This window comes from Carlito syrichta, unplaced genomic scaffold (genome assembly GCF_000164805.1).
Source record: "Carlito syrichta isolate Samal-C Ts95f unplaced genomic scaffold, Tarsius_syrichta-2.0.1 Scaffold311445, whole genome shotgun sequence".
NCBI classification, from domain to species: Eukaryota; Metazoa; Chordata; class Mammalia; order Primates; family Tarsiidae; genus Carlito; species Carlito syrichta.
The window spans coordinates 87462-113025 of record NW_007255541.1 but is presented as its reverse complement, the minus strand read 5'-3'; the positions used below and the strand labels follow the sequence as shown (position 1 = coordinate 113025).

Below are 25564 nucleotides of genomic sequence, written 5' to 3'. Positions count from 1 at the left end.
TCATATTTTCTTTCATTTTTTATTGAAGAAATATTACAGATAAATATAACAACTCCCACCAAACCTTTCCCACATCCCAAAAGGCAACCAATATCATACATGGATCCATGACCAATACACAGTACTGTTCTTTGCATAATCTTACTAAATTATACGTGCATTTTGCTTTTTCTCTCAATACTATATATTGTAATCTATCCATGTAACTATATGTAAATTTTGTACCTTCTCTCTAAATGGTATATAGCACTCTATCATAGAAATAATCTTTTAAAAATCTATCCCTCTGTTGATAAAAATTTGTTATAACCAATTTAGGGCAAGACAAACCATGACATATGAGATATATATATATCTTTGCACATGTATATGGGCGCCTTTGAGGCCAATATACCAAAACAGAATTGACTGTTCCACATTTATGTGTTTTTAAGGAAATCCTGTGACTCTAAAATAATAAGTATATTCTATTTTATTTTCATCATAGTTTTAGAATTTTGCTTTTTATATTCTGGACTTGTCTATTTGAATTTTATTTTTGTATATGATGTAAGGTAGAAAGCTAACATTTTTTTCTCAAATCTTCCATTTCTTGAATAAGCCATTCATTCCCCCAATAATTTCAATATCACTATCATACACAAAATTCCCATATCTTCTTGTATATTTGTGAAAATCCTCAATATATTTCCACAGACTAATTTATTCACTGAATAACACAGTTGGCATGGCAAAAACTTGAATAAGTATGTTTTATATCTAGTAGAGTGTATCTTCTCTATTTGGTTTGCTCTGCCAAATTTGTTATAGCTATTTGTGGTCCTTTAATTTTCCATATACAATTTTTAATCACTTTGTGAAGCTTATTAAAAGACAACTGATGTAAACTTTGAGTAGCCATATTTATAGTACTTTGGAATAAAACATTTATTTTTACAATGTCAAGTTGTTTCAGTCATAATGTCACTTTTCGGGGGTTCTTTTGTGCCCTTCAAGATGTTATACATATGTATGTTGTATATTTGTGTGTGTATGTGTATATATGTCTCATAATTATTATTAGACATTTCTATCAACACATTTTCTAACTATTTATTGTGTAAAAGGTTATTTTTATAGTTCTTCTTTTTCCCCAAATTTTATTTTTCTTGCTTAATACATTGGCTAGGTACTCAAGTATTATATTAATATACTGATAGAAAATATCTCGTTTCAGATTTTAATGAGAATAAGTAATATATCTGCTGATGGTTTTTGATAACCAGCCTTTTAATATATAATTTGTTACCTTGGTAAGAATTCTCTAATGTTTTATAAATTTGTGACTTCTTCAGGTTTTCCCACATTCATAGTTTTCTGTTCTAGAACCAATCGTGTAATGTGCAAGGAGGTGTTAATTCCTTCCAAAAGCGTTCCCATATTCACAATATTCTTAGAGCTTCTAATGAGTATGAATTCTCTGGTGTCTAACTAGATGTGACTTTTGGCTGAAAGCCTTGCCACACTCATTACAGTGATAGGGCTTCTCACCAGTATGTTTTCTCATATGAAGAGTAAGAGATGAGATTTGAGAGAAGGCTTTTCCACATTTACTACAGTCAAAGGGTTTCTCACCTGTATGACCACGTATATGTATAGTAAGGGATGAGCTTTGAGAAAAGGCTTTTCCACATTTATTACATTCATAGGGTTTCTCACCTGTGTGACCTCTCATGTGCACAATAAGGGAAGTTCTTTGAGAGAAAGCTTTTCCACATTCATTACATACATAGGGCTTCTCACCTGTATGACTTCTCATATGTAAATTAAGCAATGAACACTGGGAGAATGCTTTCCCACATTTATCACATTCATAAGGCTTTTCCCCTGTGTGACTTCTCAAATGAAGGGTAAGGGATGCAATTTGTGAGAAGGCTTTCCCACATTCATTACAATCATAAGGTTTCTCTCCAGTATGAACTTTCTGATGTGTAATAAAGTTTTGCTTTTGACTGAAGGCTTTACCACATTCATTGCATTCAAAGGGTTTCTCTCCAGAATGAATTTTTTCATGAGCAATGAGATTTGATTTCTGGCTAAAGGCTTTCCCACATTCCTTACATACATAGGGTTTTTCTCCAGTATGAATTCTCTGGTGTCGAACAAGATTTGACATCTGAATGAAAGCTTTCCCACATTCATTACATTCATAAGGTTTCTCTCTAGTATGAATTTTCTGGTGTGTAATGAAATTTTTCTTGTGGCTGAAGGCTTTTCTACATTCCTTACATTCATAGGGTTTTTCACCAGTGTGACTTCTCATATGCACAGTAAGAGCTGAACTTTGAGAGAAGGCTTTCCCACACTCATTACATTCATAGGGTTTCTCACCTGTATGAATTCTAACGTGTATAATAAGCATGGAAAACTGAGAGAAGGCTTTTCCACATTTATCACATTTATAAGGTTTTTCTCCTGTATGACTTCTCATATGAAGAGCAAGGGATGCGATTCGAGGGAAGGCTTTACCACATTCATTACATGCATAAGGTTTCTCCCCAGTATGAACTTTCTGATGTGCAATGAGGCTTTGCTTCTGGCTGAATGCTTTTCCACACTCACAACAATCATAAGGTTTCTCTCCAGTATGAATTTTTTCATGATCAATGAGATTTGACTTCTGGCTGAAGGATTTAGCACACTCCTTACATGTATACGGTTTCTCACCAGTATGAATTCTTTGATGTCTAATGAGGTTTGACATTTTAATGAAAGCTTTCCCACATTCATTACATTCATAAGACTGCTCCCTACTGTGAATTTTATAATGTTTAATGAGTTTTTCCTTGTGACTGAAGGCTTTTCTACAGTTATTACATTCATAGGGCTTCTCTCCAGTATGGATTCGCAGGTGTCTGATGAGGTCCAATGTTTGATTGAAACCTTTTCCACAATGATTACACTTATAGGGGGTTACCACAAAATGGGATGAGTTATTGACATATAATTGCAAAGGTTCATTATATTCACAATGTTCCTTTCTTATAAGGCATTCCATATTATGATAATCAAAATTATGTTCTAAACACTTTTCAAATATGTCATATTCATAGAGACTGTATCTGGAAGAAACAAAATCAGGGTTCAAAGGAAATACATTTGCAAACTTCGTATGACATTCATTGCCTTTATCTTCAGTCAGTGGTTTCTTGAATTTATCTTCAATGTAGCTCAAAAATCTGTCCTGGTTTTCCTGATGTTCATCAGTTTCCCATATTTCTCCTAAAAGAGATTGTAAATAAGTATCACTTGTGAGTTTTTTCCAATTTTGTATATTAAAAAATATGCTATTATTGATTCTTGGTTTAAGGCCTACTCTCTCATTGTTAAATAAATTTCTAGTACATCTTATCTCTTAAGTTTTGAGAAGGAAATTCCAGGAAAGGAAATAGAGTAAGGATAGAGGCAGATATTTATAAATACAAGTAGTTTTGATTACTTTAAACAAGATTCTAAGAGAAGACAAATAATTGTTAGGTTAAAAAAAAGAGAAATTCAGAATGTACAAATAAACTAAAAAGAAATAATGATAGAGATAAAACAAAAAAGAGAAGCTAAAAAAATCATAAGATCATTTTACAGGACTCTATTGAAATACAATTTAATAAACTGAATACCTTTCTAAAAAATGTAAATTACCAAACTGACTCTAGAAGATGCAGAAAACATATCTAGACCAATTTCCACAAAGTAAACAGAAAAATATTAAAAATGGCTGCCTAAAAACAAAAGAAAAAGAAAAAACCCAGAGAGATTTACATGGGAATTCTAACAAAGTTTTAGGAACAACTCCTATGTTGTGCAAAATGTTACAAGTTTTTTCAAAAGGACAGAATTTTCATTTCTCTGTATGTGAAACAAACATAATATTAACACTAAAACCTGAAAAAAAATGACACACTAAAAAAAAAACAATCCACCAATTTCACTTATGAAAACCAATGTAAAAATTCTATGTAAAATATCAAAATGATCTAAAAGGAAAAAAAAGTGTCCCAGAAGCATATTAAATACAAAATATATCACACCTGAGTAGTTTTTTTTTTTTTTAGGAATATGTCTTAATATAGAAAGTGCATTACAGTAAGTAAATATATTATTAGGTAAAAAATGAAAAATCAAGTCATCATATCCACGGATATTAAAAAGACAGTTGGGCACAGTGGCTCATACCTGTAATCCCAGCACTTTGGAAGGCCAAGGTGAGAGGATCACTTGAGTCTAAGAGTTCAAGACCAGCTTGGGTAACATAGTGAGACTCCATCTTGACAATACATTTTTAAAAAATTTTGTTGGGCATAGTGGCACACACCTATAGTTCCAGTTACTTAGGAGGCTGAGGCAGGAGGATTACTTCAGCCCAGGAATTCAAGGTAGCACTGAACAATGATCACACCACTGCACTTCAGCCTCAGTGACAAAGCAAAACCCTGTCTCAAAAATAAATTTAAAAAATAAAAGGATAAAACTCAACATTATTTTCCATTAATTTTTTTAATAAAATAGAAATAGACACAACTTGAGAATAAAGTACAATACAACCCAAACACCAATACTATGCTTAATAGAAAAAAATCTAGAAGCATTCACATTGTCAGGAATAAGAAAAGATGAGTACCATCACCACTATTACTGCAGTACTAGGTAGTGAAATTAAATAAAAGAAATAAATCAGAGGTACAAAAATTTGGAAAAGGTAAAACTAACATTATTTGTTAAAAAATAAAATTGTTTATCTGAAAAATTAAGTTGCCTGAACAATTTTTATAAGTGAAAAATTCACTAAATGTACTATACACAAATTAATATTCATTGTTAATACTTATATGCAAACAGCTACAATATTCCTTGGTATCCAATGAGGATTGGTTCCAGGACTGCCTGTGTATACCAAAATCCACTGCTGTTTAAGTACCTTACATAAAATGATGTAGTATTTTCATATAACCTATGAACATCTTCCCATACACTTTAAATCATCTCTAGGTTGCGTGTAAGACCTAATACAACGTAAATGCTATGTAAATCATTGTTAAGCTATATTTTTATTTTTTGTTCCCCCCAAATTTTTTAATTCACAGTTGCAGAACCCATGTATACAAAAGGCTGACTACATTTAGAAATTAGAATTTTTAAAACTACACTTACAATGGCAACAAAAATATGAAAAATCCACAAAAAAAATTTTAATGTTCAAAAACCATAAGAAAACCTCAAAATGAACACACAGACTTGAAAAAAATGGAAGGGTATTATGGGTTGAATTGTGTGCCCCCCAAAATGACATGTTGAAGTCTTAACTCCCAGTACCTCAGAATGTGGCCTTAATATTTAGAAATAGGATCATTTAAAATGTAATTAGTTAAGATGAGGTCAGACTGGAATAGGGTAAGCCCCTAATCCAATAGGACTCGTTTTATTGTTTTTTTAGTTGAAGTCTCACTCTGTCGCCCAGGCTGGAGGGCAGTGGCATGCTCACGGCTCCTGCAGCCTCGACCTGCTGGACTCAGGCGATCCTTACACCTCAGTCTTCCAAGTAGCTGAAACTACAGGTGCTGCCATGCCACCACACCCAGCTAATTTTTTTGATTTATTGTAGAGACGAGGTCTCATCAAGTTGCCCAGGCTGGACTCGAACCCCTGGATTCAGGCAATCCTCTTGCCTCAGCCTCCCTGGGGTTACAGGCTTGAGCCACCACACCCTGCCTTGGTTTTCTTATAATAAGAATGCTACATAAAGAGACAGAGACACAGAGAAAATGTCATGTGAAGATGGAGACACAGATTGGAGTTTTGCTGCAACAAACCAAGAAATGTTTGGGACTGCCAGAAGCTTAAAGAGGCAAGGAAGGATCCTTCCCTACAAGTTTCAGAGGGTGTACGGCCCTTTTGACATCTTGATTTTGGATTTATAGTCTCCAGAATTATGTGAATACATTTCTGTCATTCTAAGTCACCCAGTTTTTGTACTTTGTTTTGGCAGCTCTAGGAAACTAAAACAAAAGGCATAATACATTTTGGAAAAGAATATTCAACAGCATAAGAGGACATTCACAAGTTAATCTATCAGTTTTAAATGGTTTCAGTAGAAATGTTTGAAAAAACAAGTAATAGCTCAAAGGAAAATGATACTAGTGGTTGCCATCATAGAGGGGAAATGGGTAGGAGAAGAAGAATTACTTTTAAACATATATCCTTTTTTATTTTACAAAGTCTGTACTAAAAGCATGTGCTATACATTCAAAAAAGAAACAAACAAAATTGTTGTGAACATTGCAGTGAATAAAATGAGAATGACAATGGGAAGGTAAAAACTCGATGAAAGGATTGGAACATAAAACTGCAGAAGACCACCTAGGATGATTGGATAAGGCAAAAAGTATAATGAACAGAGAGAAAAAAAAGGACAGTAAGAAATTGAGATTGAATATGGTATAATAAATATGGAAGTTTATCTCTGATTCCACCCAAAGCTGCTCTAGTCTAAGATAATTTAAAGGAAATAGACCGAGGAGACAACAATGGATGACAGATGTAAACACAATTTTAGCAGATGGAAGAAAATGAAGGACTAATACCTGATAAAAGAATTGCATAAGCTGAAGCCCAAGTGCCTGCAAAGGAAGATGTCTAAAAGCAAAATCCAGTTCCTCCTATATAACTAAAGAAAAGCTCAGGAATTAGAGAAATTATATACCATGAAAAGTAGGATGAATAGAGGACCTAAAAAAAGAGAGAGGTGATTAAAAGTCTACATGGCAAACAATTGCTTGCATTGTACAATGAAGTGCCTATCACTTTTCTACTCTAGATATGGGAGACTCATCTCTGGTTCTGTTAAAATAGAACCAGAGAGGCTTTAGAGTCAGGAACACCAGGCAAAGGAATGTAGGGAAAATAAACTGCATCAAACTGGGTGAATAAGTGTAAGTCTACATACTGAAGAGTAAGACATTCAGTCCCCTGCCTCTGCTGACCTCCAATGGGAAAATGGAGATTTTTCCCCTTCTCTGTAGGCTGAGAATGAAGCGACATAAAAATTCCTGTGAAGCTGTCCTGTAAGTAAGTAAAGTTAGAGATGTGATTGTAGGTTATAGACATAGAAAATAAGGTAGAATACTAATCTCTAGGTCACCTCAGTTACAGGAAAAAAGGGAAAGCACAATTAGGCAAAAGATGTTGAGGGAAAAGGTAAGATCAGTAGAAGTAGAATAAATTTCAAGGCCAAGGCCAAAATATCAACTGTGACAGAAAAGACTCAAGTTTTTAAGACAGTGGAATTAAAAAAACAAAGTCGCTGACATCTTTTCCTCTCTACAAATAAGAGAAATGAAAAGTCATTGATTCTTTGATAGTCCAAGGAGGTAGCTGTAACTCCAGTGATATTAAATGAGGGAGTGTTGACAAATGCAGTGAAGACTGGAACTGGAGAAGAAGAATTCCATCAAAAGACACTGTTCATGCTGACCTTGAGATGAGCAAGCAGTTAACAGCATCAAAAATAGCTATCATACCTTGAAGGTCAGAATTAATTAACCAATGCTAAAAGCATTGGCATTTGGGATTGTAGACTAGTTACAGAATATGTCAGAGAAGCCAGAACTGAACAAGGAAACACTCTGACATACTAGTTTTTTAGAAAGAAGCTTGTTGAGGTAAGGGAGTTAGATTTGGAGTTCTGTAATCTTACAGATGATATAAGATTCCAATGTGCAGCTGCAGTACCCTTTTTTGGATGAGAAGAAATAAAATCTAAGCATACCTATACATGCACACCATAAAGTATAAAGGGCTCCATAGAAGTCGCAGTGCATTTCTATACATCAAGGGCTGGCAAACTTTAGTGTTAAATAGTAAACATTTTAGACTTTGCAGGCCATACGGTCCTTGTTTCAACTACTCAACTTTACAATTGTAATATGAAAGCAATTAGAGACAAGATGTAAATTATTGGGTGTTGCTATATTCCAATAAAACTTTACAAAAAACAAGTCGCTAGCCTGCAGGGCATAGGTTGCTGACTTCTATTCTAGACTATGGTACTTCGTTTCCCACCCCCAAACTTATCATTCTTAAAATAGCAAGTCAAAGAAAAACTATACTCAGTAAAAAATAGAAAAAATAGGAGTTGGAATCAGACCTGTAAAAAACTAGGCTGGGTGGGGTGGCTCAAGCCTATAATCCCAGCACTTTGAGAGGCTTGTTTGAGCCCTAGAGTTAGAGACTAGCCTAGGCAACACAATGAAACCTCATCTCTGCAAAAAGTAAAAAAAATTAGCCAGGTATGGTGGCACACACCTGTAGCCCCAGCTACTCAGAAGACTGAGGCAGAAGGATGGGTTGAGCCCAGGAGGTCAAGGCTGTGGTGAGCCGTGATTGTGCCACTGCACTCCAGCCTGGGCAACAGAGTGAGACTCCAATTTATAAAAAAGATTAGAGGAGAAAAAGAGACAAGAAATAAAGAAAGCAGACATTCAACCTAAGAAATCTGATTGAGAAAAAAAAAAAAAAAGCAGACAAGAGTACAAGCTAGAAAACATTCTCACATATAGACGAGAATCTTGACCAAATGTATTGCCATGAATATAAAAAAGGTTAATAAAAATAGCATCTATAAATCGAGAGTTCAAAATAGTAACACAGGCATACCCCAGAGATATTGTGAGTTCAATTCAACACCACCAACATAAAGCAAATCACACAAATTTTTTGATTTCTCAGTGCATATAAAAGTTGTTTACACTATACTGTAGTCTATTAAATGTGCAATTGTATATCTAAAAAATGTTGTATATAAGTAAAAATACTTTATTGCTAAAAAATGATCTAATGATCATCTGAGCCTTCAATGAGTCATAACCTTTTTGCTAGTAGAGAGTCTTACCTCAACGTTGTTGGCTACTGACTGATCAGGGTGGTGGCTACTGAAGGCTGAGGTAGCTGTGGCAATTTCTTAAAATAAGACAACAATGAAATTTGTCACATCAATTGACTCTTCCTTTCACAAAAGGTTTCTCTGTAGCATGTGATGCTATTTGATAACACTTCAATCACAGAAGAACTTCTTATAAAATTGGAGTCAAGTCTCTCAAATCATACTATTGTTATCAACTGCATTTATCGAATATTCTAAATAATTTGCTGTCATTCCCACGATGTTCACAGCATCTTCACCAGAAGTAGATTCTATCTCAAGAAACAATCTTCTTTGTTCATCCTTAAGAAGTAATTATTCATCCATTAAATTTGATCATGAGATTGCAGCAATTTAGTCACATCTTCAAGTTCCAATTCTAATTCTACTTCTCTCACTACTTCCGGGTCTACAGTTACTTCCTCCACTGAAGTCTTGAATCCCTCAAATTCATCCATAAGGACTAGAATCAACTTCTTTCAAGCTCCTGTTAATGTTGATAATTTGATCTTTTCCCATGAATGATGAATGTTCATAATGGCATCTAGAATGATGAATCCCTTCAAGAAAGTTTTCAGTTTACATTGCCCAGATTCATCAGAGAAATAATTATCTATGGCAGTTATAGCCTTACAAAATACTTCATAAATAATAAGACCTGAAAGTCAAAATTACTCCTTAATCCATAAGCTGCAAAATGGATGTTGTATTAGCAAGCATGAAAACAACATTAATCTCTTGCACATGTCCATCAGAGTTTTTAGGTGACCAGGTGCATTGTCAATGAGCAGTAATATTTTAAAAAGAATATTTTTTCTTTCTGAGCAGTAGGTCTCAACAAGGAGCTTAAAATATTCAGTAAACCATGGCTATAAACACATGTGCTGTCATCCAGGCTTTCTTATCCCATTTATAGAGCACAAGCAGAGTATATTTAACATAATTATTAAGGTCCCTAGAATTTTTTTTTAAGTCGGAGTCTCACTGTCATCCAGGCTGGAGTGCAGTGGCATGCTCACACCCACTGCAGCCTTGACCTGCTGAGCTCAGGTGATTCTTCCACCTCAGTCTTCCAAGTAGCTGGAACTACAGGCAAGTGCCATCATGCCCAGATAGGTCCCTAGGATTTTCAGAATGGTAAATGAGCATTGGCTCCAATTTAAAGTCACCAGCTGCATTAGTCCTAAGAAGAAAGTTGGTCAGTCCTTTGAAGCAGTGAAGCCCAGCATTGACTTCTCCTCTCTAGCTATGGATGTCCTAGATGGGACCTTTTCCCAACAGAAGGCTGTTTTGTCTGCATTAAAAATATGTTGTTTAGTGTACACCTTCATCAGTGATCTTAGCTAGATCTTCTGGGTCACTTGCTGCAGCTTCTCCATCTTCACATTGTACTTTTATATATGGAGATGGCTTCTTCCCTTAAACCTCAAGAACCAACCAGCCCTCTGCTAACTTCAGACTTTTCGTCTGCAGCTTCCTCACCTCTTAGTCTTCATAGAACCGAAGAAAAGTTAGGGCCTTGCTCTGGATTAGGCTTTAGCTTAAGGGAATGTTGTGGCTGGTTTGATCTTCCATCCACCAAACTTTCTCCATATCTGCAATAAAGCTAGTTTATTTTCTTTTTTTTTTTTTTTTTTTGAGTTGGAGTCTCACTCTGTCGTCCAGACTAGAGTGCAGTGGCCGCTCCCGGCCACCGCAGCCTCGGCCTGGTGGGCTCCAGCAATCCTTCCGCCTCAGCCTTCCGAGTAGCCGGAATTACAGGCATGCGCCACCACACCCAGCTGATTTTTTGATTTATTGTAAAGATGAGGTTTCACTGCCCAGGCGGGTCTCGAACCCGCGGGCTCAGGCAATTCACTCACCTCAGCCTCCCAAAGGCACGGGATTACAGGCTGAGCCACCGAGCCCGGCTTAGTTTATTTTCTTATCATTAGTATATCCATTACAGTATTGTTTTTAAATTTTTCTCCAAGATCTTCTCCTCTGCCTTCACAACCTGGCTAAGTGGCACAAATAGCCTACCTTTTGACTTATCTTATTTTTCAACATGCCTTCCTCACTAAGTTTATTCATGTTAAGTTCTGATTTAAAGTGATATATGTACTTTCACAGTCATGGTTTAGTTATTAATTGCCCTCATTTCTTTCTCTCTCTCTCTCTCTCTCTGTGTGTGTGTGTGTGTGTGTGTGTGTGTGTGTGTCTCAGGGAACAGGGAGACCTCAGGAGAGGGAGAGGGATAGACACAGTGGAACGTCTGGCAATGGAGCAGTCAGAACACACACATTTACCTACTAAGTTTGTTGTCTTATGTGGGTGCAGTTTGTAGTATCCCAAAACAATTGCAATAGTTACATCAAAGATCACTGATCACAGATCCCCATGATAAATATAATAATAATGAAAAAGTGTAAAATGCTGTGAGAATTATCAAAATGTGACACAGACATTCAAAGTGAGTACACGCGTTAGAAAAATAGTGTCAACAGACTTGTTTAGTGCAGAGTTGTCCAAACCTTCCACTTGTAAAAAATGTAGTATCTGCAAAGCACAATAAGGCAATGCACAATAAAACAAGGTATGCCTGTATAAATGCATGAGTAAGAAACAATGAGAAACAGAAAGGGATAAAAAGTTTATAAGCAGAACAAAGAAAATAATTGAAAAAGAAAAATAAACCCACCAATGAAATAAAGGACACTATGCAAGAGGCAAAAAAAAAAAATAGGACTTCCATTAATGGAATGATGGTGCAGCAATCTCACATTGCAAAACAACAAGATAATGGAAAAAAATAGATATTCTGAAGCATCACTGGGTTTATAGGATGTAGCATAAATCTTCAAGAACACCTCTCTTCCCACCTGTCTCACACAAAAAATGAATATAACAGAAACAAACAACTGTTCGCTAAAATAAGGAAAACTATGAGCAATTTCATATCAAAAAATTTGAAAATACAGATAAAACAAATTATAAAACATAACAGATGACCCTGGAACATCTGCATATAGTAAATTTTTACAGCTACAGAGGAAATTTAACTACTTAAGAAATTACTTGGTCAACCATGTGAAAATCAATTTGGAAACTGGAATTAAGTGAATAATTTCCTGAAAAAATACAACCTATAATTAAAAACCAATTTCAAAAAGAAAGCAAAATATCTACATAGGACAGTTATACAAGGAATAAAAAAAAGAATTGTCAAGAAATTTGGTAATATCTACCAAATTTTTAGGGGAATTATAACACCTGTGCTATATTAGTGTTTAGAAACATGAAAGAAAGCGTCCACATTCTATTTATGAAACCAAGTATAACACTGACATCAAAAACTTTAAAAGTTGAAACATTTAAATTCATAGCAAACATAACAGGATGAGCCATTATTAAGAAATATATAAACATAATATAGCAGAAAATGGGAGCTAACAAAAAATCAGCACTGACTTAAAACTTTTATTAAGGTAAAAGGGTGGTAGTGATTACTGAAGTAAAAGAGCAAAAGCTAAAAACACAGTGGAAAGTGCAATTATGGTTATAAAATATGAGGATAAGGCATTTAGAATGGAAAAAAGAAGAGAAAGTGGAAAGTAAAAGATTATAAATGTCAATAGGTTTATTTGAACGACTGCAAATCATGAATGTCTGTTTACAACAGGAAAGAATCTTATAAATAAACGTAGGCAGAGAGACTGAAGATGCTAATAATAAAATAATTATGAAAGTAGGGTTGGAAACTAGGAAATGTTGGTACTTAACACACAAGTAAGAACTCTAAGTTCTGAGTAAAGAAGTTAAGAATGGTATCTAGAAATGACATCTTAGGTTTATAAAGAATTCAGACCACCTGTCACTACAAAAGTCTACAGGTTTTAGGAAAATATCTCTGAAGAATACTATAGAGGGATCAAACACTCATTGTTTAATCATTAATAGGGTCCTGACAAGCCCCCTTCCCACCTATCTGGTTCCTACCCACTAACCTGGACAGTGTCTCCTCAATACTTCTTCCTCTACCACCCATGGTTCTTCTTCTTGTTCCAACTTGAAAATCACTTCAGGTTTGGTGAGTGGATAGCCTGTCAAAGGGAAGTGATACACATTTGGGCATATACACTAGGAAAAAAATACCACCCAATAACTGAGGCTGGGCCAGGGAAACAAGGCTTTAGAAAGGCCAAGAAAATATGGCTTCTGGGGATGCTGCCCCCTGAAACATAACCAAGGATGACCTTTTGCTCTGAAAGCTGCATCATGGAAACATACACAAGTAAAGGCATCTCAAGGCCAAATCCACTCTAACATTTAAAAGTCCCACACATTTCAGAAACACTGGTGGAGAGAGAACAGTAATTTATTTCCAGAACTTAAATTACATAGTAAATTACTCTTACCCACTGTGATAAGGTTGTTATAGTTTTCTAGCATCACGTTCCGATACAGGTTCCTCTGAGCAGGATCCAATTGCTTCCACTCCTCCTGGGTGAAGTCAATTGCCACATCTTTGAATGTCACTGTTTCCTGCAACAATACTTCTCAATCTGAAGCCATTCATCTTAGGTGACATAAACAAAAAATATTGAATCTTGTTCTGATATTAATCAAAGGTATAAAAAGTTTTCCTAGTTCTAATATTAAAAAAAAAAAAACACACCATCATATTAGCAACATTCTGTCAGTGTATGTTCATTCACTGATTGAGCAAGCACATATCTTTACTAACTACCATGGGTTAAAGAGATCTTGGTCACCAGTTTATATGGAGAGTAAAAGAAATAGAAAAATAAGGCAGGGCACAGTGGCTCATGCCTGCAATCCCAGCACTTTTAGGGGCCAAGGAGAGGGGATTGCTTGAGCCCAGGAGTTTCAGACCAGCCTGGGCAACACTTGAGACATTGTCTTGACAAAAAGTCAAAAAAATGAGCCTGGGTGATGGCACATTTCTGTAGTCCTGCTACTTGGGAAGGTGAGAAGGGTGGATCACTTCAGCCTAAGAGTTCAAGACTGCAGTGAGCCGTGATGCTACCACTGCACTCTAGTCTGAGCGACAGAGGGAGACCCCCAACTGAAAAAAGAAGAAGAAATGGAAAATAAAACTTTACTCAAGTTAATTGATTTGTAACCTCACAAGATACCAAAAGCAGAAAGAAAAATGGGAGCAGGATTTGGACAGAAGCAGAAACAGGAAAAGAATGATAGGTGAAATTTGAGAAACAAGACATCCAGTTGAAGACATCCATTGTTTTAGCAGTTGGAAATATTGCTCATGAGCTCAAAAGAGATTACACTGAAAATGAAGACTTATTGGTCATTAACCTATAGTATGTTCTGCAGCCATGAAAATGGAATCTGATTGCTCAAAAAGCTTACATATATCAAAAAAAGAGAATCCTACAGATAACAACAAAAAAAGGAAAGATGCCCTGATAAAGATTTATTTTTTAGTGGCCTAAACTAGAATTATAACTGAAACTGCTTATGAAGAAAGCTATTTCATTTCAGAAATGAGAAACTGGTGAAAATTTTCTTGAAAGCAATATGATTTGAATACAGAAATCTAATACACCCTTCCTAGTTCAAAATCGAAATGCCCAAAACAACACAAACTAAAGAAAAAAAAAAAACTTCAACAGCACTGGAAAAAAGGAACAATTCATATTTCCTACATTTTGAGGAATTTTTTCCAGAGATAGAATGAGATAAATGGAAGTCTCCAATGGCTAATTCACAATTAGTGTCTAAAAATTTATATATCCTAAAAGGATCCTATGAAAATGAACATCCACTAACACTAAGGATTCAGAGAAAGTAATGAGACCAATGAAAAATTATCTCCTGGAACCCCTTCCTGCTGAAGATCATTGCATTTGAAATAAACATATTCAAGAAGCCAAAGGCAAAATGTCAGGAAATTTAAAAATCTTGAAATCCAGAGGTTTTAAGATTTCCCCTCACCTGGAAGAAAGGTCAAAATAAGTCTGTATAAAGCACTTGATGAGAAAGTATGGATGAGGAGAAAACATGATTTGGAAAGCTGGCTTTAGTATAAAGCTTTCACCCATCACAGTGAAGGACATAAGTACATAAAATTCACTCTTGCTGGAACTACCTCAGTCTAGAATTTTCTTCAGAAAGTTATATTTTCCTCAGAAAGTCTGATCATTAAATTAGTAAATATTTTTAAAACACAACATCAAAGATGTTGCAAGAAATTCCTAATTGCACCCAGCTCGAGAGTAAGAGAATCCAAAAAGAGATCATGAAAATAAATTTGAGGAAAATACTTAAGAAAAATAATTGAATAAAAGCGAAAATAGAAATAATCTTAAAATGAGAAATTTAGAACTTATATGCATAAATCTCCATATTTAAAAGTTGCTATTTTAAGAATAATGATTAAGCAAATGTTTAATAAGTTTAATGAAAAAATAAACACCCAAAATTAGAAAAAAGTACTCAAATTAATTAACATTTAAAGAGGTAGGTATCTATAGAAATTTTTTAAACTGTATTGAAATGAATAATTTTAAAGGAAACATAAAACATTGATCTAAAAAAAATAAAAAGAGGCTATCCCAGTGTAATACTGTAGCACATACTGTTATTCTTCAATATCTATTCTCCTTATCTTTCCAGTTTTAGGCCAGGAACACAGCCTGCTGAAACAGATACATTTATATGACAAAGTTCTAGACAGTAAGATGAAAATATTACATGCAACTACTGGTAAGTGAGTTTAAAGGGACAAGGTATACTATTTCTCTTTGGTTTCCTCCTTTCCATATGTAAATGTGATGGCTAGAGTGAATATAACTATTTGGGGTAATGAGAAAGAGCCAATTATTGAGAATGGCAGAGCAATGAAATGAGAGTCTGATTCTCTGACCCTTTGAACTTTAAACATAAGAGAAAAATAAACATCTTTCCTGTTAAGCAAATGTTATCTGGGCATTCCATCACAGTCAACTGTAATACTAACAAATAAAAATGTTCAGGCCAGGCATAGTGGTTCACTCCTGTAATCCCAGCATTTTGTGAGGGAGAGACAAAAGGACTGCCTGAGTCCAGGATTTGAGACCAACCTGGGCAACATGGCAAGACCTCATCTCTACAATAAATCAAAAAAAAAAAAAAAATTTAGCTAGGCATGGTGGCATGTGCCTATAGCTCCAGCTACTTGGAAGACTAAGGTGGAAGAATCACCTGAGCTCAGCAGGTCAAGGCTATGGGGGCCGTGAGCATTTCACTATACTCCAGTTCAAGCAGAGTGAGACTCTGACTCAAAAAAATAAAATGTTCATGCCAAAAAGAGTATTTCAAAGTACTACCTTTTTGGCAGCTACAAAGATATGCTGCACAAATCCCCTTCAAGAGAAGAGGCTGTAAGAAGTATAGCTGGCAAACAGCCTCTAGCTACTCCATTTATGATTCTACTACTGAGTTCATGCTGAAGTCATGCTACCCCAACACTGCTCAAAGACTGAGCGTAGTGAGGGGATTAAAGCCTAGATTATTTCTACTTAACATAGTTTTCCTCTAACAGGAAAGCTTTGGTCAGCAATTCCTTATTAGTCTTGCAGAGACTTTCTCACAACTGTACAATAATCTGAGATAGTAGCAAAAAGAATTAGTAAACTTGAAAATAATTTCTATTATGCAATTTGAAGAAAAGAAAGAAAAAAGCATGAAGAAAAATGAATACAGACTGGGCACAGTAGATTATGCTATAATCTCAGTGCTTTGGGAGACCACGGTGGGAAGATCACTTGAGGTCAGGAGCTCAAGACCAGCCTGGGCAACATAGTGAAACATAACCACTACAAAAATTTAAAAAATTAGTTAGGCATAGTGGCACATGCCTGTAGTCCTAGCTACTCAGGAGGCTGCGGCAGGAGGATCACTTGAGCCTACGAGTTTGAGGTTACAGTGAGGTATGATCATGCCACTGCACTCCAACCTGAGTAACAGAGTAAGAAAAAAATGAATTTAGAATCAGAGAAATGTGAGACAGCAGTAAGTGCATTAATGTATGCATGAAACAGAAAGTAAGAAGAAAGGGAAGACAAAAAATTTCAAAGAAATGGCTAAAAACTTTCTAAATGTGTTGAAAGACACTAACATACATATCCAAGAAGCTCAGTGAACTCCAAATTGGATAAATGCAACAAGGTACACACCTAGACACATCATAGTCAAAATGCTGAAAGTAAAAATAAGGAGGAAATCTTGAAAGCAGCAAAAGAAAATAATTCATTATATTCAAGGCACCCACAATAAAACAGCTGACTTCTCGTCAGAAAAAATAAATGACAAATTGCACTGGGACAACATAGTCAAAATGCTGAAAGAAAAACAAATTATCAACAAAGAATACTATATTTAGAAAGTTATCTTTCAAAGATGAAGGTACTTATGCTAGGTAAAAGAAGCCAGACACAAAAAGTCACATATTTTATTATTCTATTTATATGAAAGATTTAGAATAGATAATATACCCAGAATTGGTGAATCCACAGAGACAGAATGCAGATTGGTGATTGCCAGGGAGTAGGAAGAGAAAAGAAATGGGCAAATAAATGCTTAATGGGTATGGGTTTTTATTCTGGGGTGACAGAAACATTATGGAACTGGATAGCAGTAGTGGCTACGTAACATTGTGAATGTACTACAGGCCACTGAATTGTTCACTTTAAATGATTAATTTTACATCATGTGAATTCCATTTTAAAAAAAGAAGGTGAGATATATTCCTAGATAAATTAAAGCAATTCACAGAAAAACACAAACACTGAATTCAATGCTAGCAGACTGACCTCATAAGAAATACAAAAAGTTATTCAGGCTGAAAGCAAGTAACATAAAACATTAATTAAAATCCACATGAAAAAATGAAAAGCTCCAATAAAGCAATAAGCAGAATGCAGAGCACAAAGTAAGCGCCATAATTTCATTTTCTTAGGCACTCTACTTTACTTGCAAATGAAGACTTAATATGGAAACAAAAAAACAGATGCAATATTCTTCCCCTGTGGACTAATTCTATTCTGGATGGATGCACGTTGTCACCAAGAATATCTCAAGATCTTCCATGCTCTTAGTTTATACTACCCTGCGTCTCTAATCAACACAAACTCCAAACATGTGTCAGCAGTGTACTAGTTTAAAAATACTTTTATATGTAAGTTTACTTATGCCTCACACTTTTTTTGTATTTTAGCTTTATTAAAAAAGAAAAGACAGAGAAGAAGATAAAAGGGGAAAACCCTCTCCTTTTTCTTAGAGGCCTGAAATAGAGAAAAAAGGCCAGAAAGGTAGGGAGATTAGCAGTTAAATGTGTACTCAGAACTCCCCACCCTCCAGGTATTAGTGTGGAGCCGGAGAGAGGCAGTGAACTCACTATTAAGAGGAAAAAGTGTCATGATCAAGTTAGAAGGACTTCTAAGTAGTCTTTAGCTCCCATGTAGCATAGATCCTGAGTAAGAAGAGGTAGAGCCCTTTCAGAAGGCAAGATGATTCCATATGATGTGGAATATATGGAATCCAGGAATCCTTTGGAGGACATGACAGAGATTTACAGAGGTCTACAAGAGTAGCAAGAACCCAAGGAGGCCAATTGATAAGGAGAGATCCTTGAACCATGATCAAGCTGTGAAATACATCATAAATTCATCAGCCTCTGAATGCCCAGAAAAACAAGCCAACTAAATCAGATTCAGTGGACATCACCCAGCACATTTTCAAGCTATGAACATCTTCCTTGGTATCTCAGACACCAAGAATACAGATACAGAGGAGAATCTGAATGTCTGAATAATTAGCAAAGGGACAATTTGCTGATTGAAGTATGCTTTGAACCAGACTACATTAAAATTAGCTTTTTTTTCATTTTATCAATCAGAATTCACAAAGGATAGAAGAGATTTAGAAAATAAACCATGTTTTTAATGTACATATCTTTAATATGAATAATTCTGACTCTGATATAAATGAAATTACTGAATAGAGAAGGCTAAGGAAACAACAAAGTAGGGAGTATGTATGATATGGCTATAAAGAAGTTAATGACTTTGAGACAATGTTCAAATTCTCTAAAAAATATTACAAAACAGATTTTAATAGAACAACAATAGCCATGGACAAAATTCACCATCAGGGTTTTGGACATCTTGTTCAAAACAGCATTCACTGAGCATTTGTATTAGGCACTTAAGGTACTCTATAAAATAAAAAATGCTTGCAAGGCACTTACAGTTTGGCCATACCTTACTTTTTAATGCCAGAAGTCTGCCTAAAAAATTTACTTTCAAGAAGGCTCTGGTGTGTGTCATAAATACTTTAGTGTACATTAAATTAATGTGTTAATCTTCCAGAAAAAAAGTGGATTCTCCCTAACCAGAGTTAAAAGTTTTGTTTAACATTTAAAAATGGATCACTGTAATTTACCATATTAATGGACAAAATGATAAAATAATTTGATCAAGAAGATCATAGACAAAAGTTTTCGATAAAATTAACACCAATTTATGATAATTAGCAGGCTAGAAATAAAATGAAATTTCATTCATCTAAAAGAGTATTTTACAAAAAACCTATAGCAAATATACTTAATGGTGAGTAAGTCAAAGCATAACTTCTGAGATTGAGAATGAGAAAAAGATGATGGCCACCACCACATCTATTCAATACTGCACTGAATGTTTAGCAACTGATAAAAAGCAAGGGAGAAAAAGGAAGTATGAGGATTAAAAATGAAAAAAGAAAATTGGTTATTTGCAGATGACATATTTGATTATAAAAATTCCAAAGAAATCTACATGCAGACTATTAGATTTCATAAATGAATTTAGCAAGATATTTGAGGTCAAGGCCAATCTTTTCAAAAATCGAGCTCCACTTGCCTCCATCTCAAAAAACCCAGTTAAAAATGAAAAAATACCATTTAGGATAGCATTAGAAAAAAAAATTAGACAGTGGTTCACATCTATAATCCAAGGTGAGAGGACTGCAGCCAAGGTAACATAGTGAGACTTTGTCTCTACAAAAAAAAAAAAATAGCCTACTGTAGTGACATGAGCCTGTAGTCCCAGTTTCTTGGAAAGCTGAGGCAGAAAGACTGCCTGAGCCCAGAAGGCCAAAGTTGTGGTAAGCAGTGATCATGCCACCGCCCTCCAACCTGGGTGACAGAGTGAGACTCTGACTCAAAAAAAAAAAAAAAAAAAAAACTATTTGGCCAGTCAAGTGTCTCACACTTGTAAAACCAGAGCTTTGAAAGGCTGAGGAGAGAGAATTGCCTGAGCCCAGGAGTTCAAAACCATCCTGGCAACATGGCGAAAACCATAAATAAAAAAATTAGCCGGCCATGGTAGTACATGCCTGTAGTCCCAGCTACTTGGAAGTCTGAGGTGGAAGGATCGCCTGAGCCTAGGAGGTCAAGGATGCAGCAGCTTTGAGCATACCACTGCACTCCAGCCTGGGCAGCAGAGTGAAATTCCAACTCAAAAAAAAAAAAATTTCTAGGAGTAAATCTCTAAAAGATGTGTGATTGGAAAAGTCAATATTGTAAACATGTTAGTTTTCCTTAAATTAATCTATAAATTCAATGCAACTCAAATCAAAATTTCAGCAGTTTTAATTATGGAAATGGACTAATTCTAAAACTTATAAGGAAATATAAATAACTAAAAATAATGAAGGCAATGTTGAAGAACACAAAGATGAAGGATCTGTACTATCAGATATCAAGATTTGTTTTGTTTTGTTTTGTTTTTTGAGTTGGAGTCTCACTCTGTCGCCCAGACTGGAGTGCAGTGGCCGCTCCCAGCCACTGCAGCCTCGACCTGCTGGGCTCCAGCGATCCTTCCGCCTCAGCCTTCCGAGTAGCCAGAATTACAGGCACGTGCTACCTCGCCCGGTTGATTTTTTTATTTATTATAGAGATGGAAGTCTCGCCAAATTGCCCAGGTGGTTCTCAAACCCGCAGGCTCAGGCAATCCACCCACCTCAGCCTCCCAAAGGGCGGGATTACAGGCTGAGCCACTGAGCCTGGCTTTCAAGATTTGTTATAAAGATATAGTAACCAAGAATGATACTGACACAGGAAAGGCAAATGAAACAATATAAAAGAAAATAAAGTCCAGGAATACATATATTAACATGATTATGTCTTGAAAACACAATTTGAAATGAAAAAAGTTAGTTGCAGAACTGGCTACCAGTTATTTTAAAATTTAAAACAGACAGCAATATTATGTAATGTTTATGTATACAAATCTGCATGGTAAGAAAAGAGCATGAACTTTATGGCTATATATGATATTCATAAGAGTGGCTACCTCTGGAGACAGAGCATCTATAATGCTCTGTTTTATTTTTTTAAATTCTGAAGCTGGTACAATGTACATTATTTGGGTGCTAGATACCTTAAAGCCTTGACTTGACCACTATGCAATCTATGCATGTAACAAAATTGCACTTATATCCCATGAATTTATACAGATAAAATTAAAAGGCAAAAAAATCCTAAAGCAAAAATGACAAAATCTTATGTTAATTCTGGGTATTGGGTATGTGGCTATTTATTACACTTTTTCTCATCATAGTTATTAAAATAATAAGAAAATAGAAGAAGAAAAAGAGAAAGATGAAATGAAATTAGAAAAAAAAAAAAGGAAGAAGCAGCTCTTTATCAATTCTGTGTATTCTAACTCACTAACTTGCAATTTCATCCTGGCCAGGTCTTTCTTTCTGTTTCTCCTAGGTTTATTTTCTTTGTTTCTGATTTTTACAACTGTATATTTTGTTCATTTACTTTCATTCTTTTAGGTCTATCATAATCATATTATTACGCCTATAGAACTTTCTTCTGTGCATTGCTTTATATCCCTTAGATTGTGAAAATGTAATAATCATTAATGTTATTTTTAGATGTTTTATAATATAAATTTTTTATATCCTTTATGACTTGAGTTTTTTGTACTAGTTTTAAAACTTCAATGTGGGAGAGTTTTTGTTTTAATCTCTTATTATAACAATCATATTTAATTGCATTGTAGAAACATCTCATATATAGTTTCCACTTTTTCAATTTTTTGAATTTTATTAAGGCCTAACATGTGGTAACTTTTTAAGTTTATATCATGTCTAAATAAGAAGAACCAATTGTTTCCAGGATAAAAACTATGTTAATCAACTAACTATGTTAATCAATCAGCTCTATCAAATTATTATTGGCAATTACTTTTTTTGTCTACTTCATATGAGCTAAGGCAGACAAAAGAAAGTCTCCTGTTAATATGTTTCTTATTTTTTGTAATATCACTTATAGTGAATTTTGGTGCAAGTTATTTGGTACAGAAATAGCTCTAGCTGTTTACCTTGATTACTGTACCCATCTCATTTTAAAGAACGGATGTTTTTGGTTTTTGTTCTTTTGTTTAAAGCTTACTGTCTTGAATTCTCCTTATCTGATTTTAACACCAAGGCCCCCCTCCCTTTTTTTAACTGTCTGATATGGCTTTGCTTAGACAACGATTAAAACTTCTCTGAGACAAAGGCTTCCCACCTACTAAATGTAAATTTTGGACTAGATATTATCTTAAATTCTCCTTTAATAGTTAATCATTCTCAATGGAAAAGGAAACAGCTTAAGCAATGATAAGATTCTTTAGAGAACTCTGGATTATTTGATGAATTTTGCTCTTCCAGTTATCATATGTTTATTTACTACCTAGAACCCAATCTATAGTTTGCCTCTTCTGGAAATATCAGTTCATATAAAGTTTATGAAGACTAATAAGACACCTAGAAATTTCTGCTGTTAACTTTCTTATCATGGTTAAAGATGATACAAACTATCATTTTCCAAAAATAGAACTATAGCAGTAAGTTTTGATTCTTACCTTTTCCTCAACACCCAGGTATGATGTGTCAATAAGTTCTTTTGATTCAGTATCAGCAACAATTCCTAAATCTCAACTCTTCTATTTCCATTACATGTTTTTAAAAAGTGGAACAATAAAGAATAAATTATGAAACATTTTTTGATACCTGAGAGTCTATTTTAGGGTCTTACAGTACTTGAGGTTTTTCATTACGAATTTAAAAAAAATTTTTTTTTTTTTGAGTTGGAGTCTCACTCAGTCGCCCAGACTGGAGTGCAGTGGCCACTCCCGGCCACTACAGCCTTGACCTGCTGGGCTCCAGCGATTCTTCCGCCTCAGCCTTCCAAGGAGCTGGAACTACAGGCCCGCGCTACCACACCCAGCTAATTTTTTTGATTTACTGTAGAGCTGAGGTCTCGCCAAGTTGCCCAGGTGGGTCTCAGACCCACAAGCTCAGGCAATCCACTCACCTCAGCCTCCCAAAGCGCTGGGATTACAGGCTGAGCCACCAAGCCCAGCTAAAATTATTTTTAAATAGAGACAGAGTCTCACTATGTTGCAGGGGCTGGTCTTAAACTCCTGGGCTCAAGCAATCTTTCCACCTTGGTCTCTCAAAGTGATGGGATTACAGGTGTGAGCCACCACGCCTGGCCCATTATGAATATCAACTGCCACTGAAGAGACAAAACCCAGAATTATCTTTTTAGAGGGCGGGCCCCTTGAAGTACAGGCTGCTAACTAAGTGTTCTAGGAATGTACTGGCATCAGTGTACCAGTTAATGTTGTTCTAAGAGGCTGTGCTTAGCTTCAGAGAATTTTTCTTTTTTTTTGGAGATTCTTTCAATGCATTTGCCCATTTCATTATGGTGATTTATGAGTGTACCTGCCCATACCACATGAGTATTCAGCAGTATTTGACCAAAAAATGGCATGATCTCCATGCTCCACTCTCCCTATTTACCTGATTTCATCCCAAGTAACATTTTTGTTTGTTTGTTTCCCCAGATGAAAAAAAGTCCTCAAAGGGAAACATTTAGCCAATGTGGAACAGCTGAAACAAAAACAGCAGAAGCACTAAAAGACATCCAAGTTGGACTGTAGTTAAAAGATAGGCAAAAATAATGTATGGTGATAGTTGTACAATGGTTATACTTGGGGTGGGTGTAATGACTAGAAATGTACAGAAAGGGTCTTCTGGGGCCTTAGGATAATACCATATTTCTTGATCTAGTGCATCTGCAGTGTTACACAGGTGTGTTCCCTTTGAAAAGTAACTGAGTAAGCCTGAGGAAGAAACTAGAGATATAGATAAGCTGGTAGATAGGGATACATGGTCAAGGAAAGATACATCTTTGCAGAGCAAAGCTTTGAGCTGAGAATGAAAAGGCAGTAAAGTAAGATTGTTCAATATCTGAGAGTACCGGATAAATCTGAAAGATTTCAAAGGAAGTGTAAAGAAAAAAGGTTAAGTTCCAAGGAAAAGGAATTATCTTTGAAGAGGAGGTAGAATATCACTTATTCTGGCCTAATTAAAGAAGAAATAAGGAACTGTAGATTTAATTAATTAAAAACACAAATATTCACAAAAGCCATGTGTAGTAGGTACTATTTGAGGGGCTGGAGATATAGCAGTAAACAATATAAAACATATTCCCTGCTCACATTCCACAGGTTAAGATGATAAGATTTTTTTCAGACTTAGATTGTGGCTTGATCAGCAGCAAGTGCCCACTGAAAAACATAACTACATAGAGTTATTAGAAAGGCACACATTCTACTCCTTCCTTCAGATAGTCTAGTTTTCTCTTTTTAAATTGATGGATGACATGTATAGAATAATATGGTAAAATGGACTAATCTTAAGTGTACAGCCTGATACATTTTTATACATTTATAGGCACGTGCACCTACCAGTCAAGTCAAAATATAGAACATTTTCAACATTCCAGATTTCTTTATGCCTTTTCCCAGTAAATACCTCAGAGGTAACCAGTATTCTGGCTTTTATCACAATCGATTCATTCTGCCAGTTTTCGACTTTATGTAAATGGAGTCATATGAAATATACTTTTTGATTCTGGCTTCTTTTTACTCTGTGTTTGTGTGATCTATCCATATTGTTGTGTATAGCAGTCAACTATTCTTTTTAATTGTTGTATAGTATATCATCATGTGAACTACTATAATTTATATCTTTTTCTGTTAATGTTCGTTTGCATTCTTTCTAATGCTGGGCTATGTTGACAGATACTCTTTGTTTATCCTTGTTCAAAACAAGCCATCAAAACCTAGGTTTATCAATTATAAGAAGTCATACCATAATATTTTTACAACCAAGGTGCCAATGGAAAGCTAATTTCTGTTAGGAAATGTTTATTTTTTATCTTTACATACAATGAATATGATGTAACAAGTTTCTGCTCTGGTTTGGTTTACCTATAAAAAAAAAATTCAAATTTGAAGCCTAATTTTAATCTCTTTGAATGAATGTGTTTCATAAAATAACCACATTTTAACTCTTCCTATTTTAACCTTCCAATTATATTTCCTCTGAAAATATGTTTGTGTATATATAGGCCCTTCTAATTTATTGTATAGATGACCACAATCCTCTTAAATTAAGATATAGAATAAGGCAAGAAAAAAATACACTATTTAATATTTACCTGAGACTCAGTCATTTTCTCTTCTTTCTGGAAAGGGACAGCGCCTGAGGAGGTAGAGCTGG

General features: G+C 35.1%; 1 protein-coding gene across 2 annotated transcripts; it reads right to left on the bottom strand.

The window, feature by feature from the left end:
- LOC103271207 (zinc finger protein 569) lies at positions 1-25564 on the bottom strand. Of its 2 annotated transcripts, none has more exons than XM_008068656.2 (4): positions 25503-25564; positions 13351-13477; positions 12940-13035; positions 1-3261 (listed from the first exon to the last, which is right to left on the bottom strand). In XM_008068656.2, exons 1-4 carry the CDS (start codon positions 25515-25517, stop codon positions 1442-1444), a joined length of 2058 nt encoding a protein of 685 aa, XP_008066847.1. In that variant the 5' UTR covers positions 25518-25564; the 3' UTR covers positions 1-1441. The 2 variants fall into 2 exon arrangements, with proteins under 2 accessions (XP_008066847.1, XP_021573554.1); XM_021717879.1 differs by having other exon boundaries at positions 1-3258; positions 25503-25556.

Bases quoted from the DNA above. Each gene is read 5' to 3' on its own strand.
- LOC103271207 (XM_008068656.2), bottom strand. The intron at 13,036-13,350 runs GTAAGAGTAATT...TCCCTTTGACAG, and splicing joins TAACAACCTTATCACAGTGG to GCTATCCACTCACCAAACCT. The intron at 3,262-12,939 runs GTTAGTGGGTAG...AATCTCTTTTAG, and splicing joins ATTGAGGAGACACTGTCCAG to GAGAAATATGGGAAACTGAT.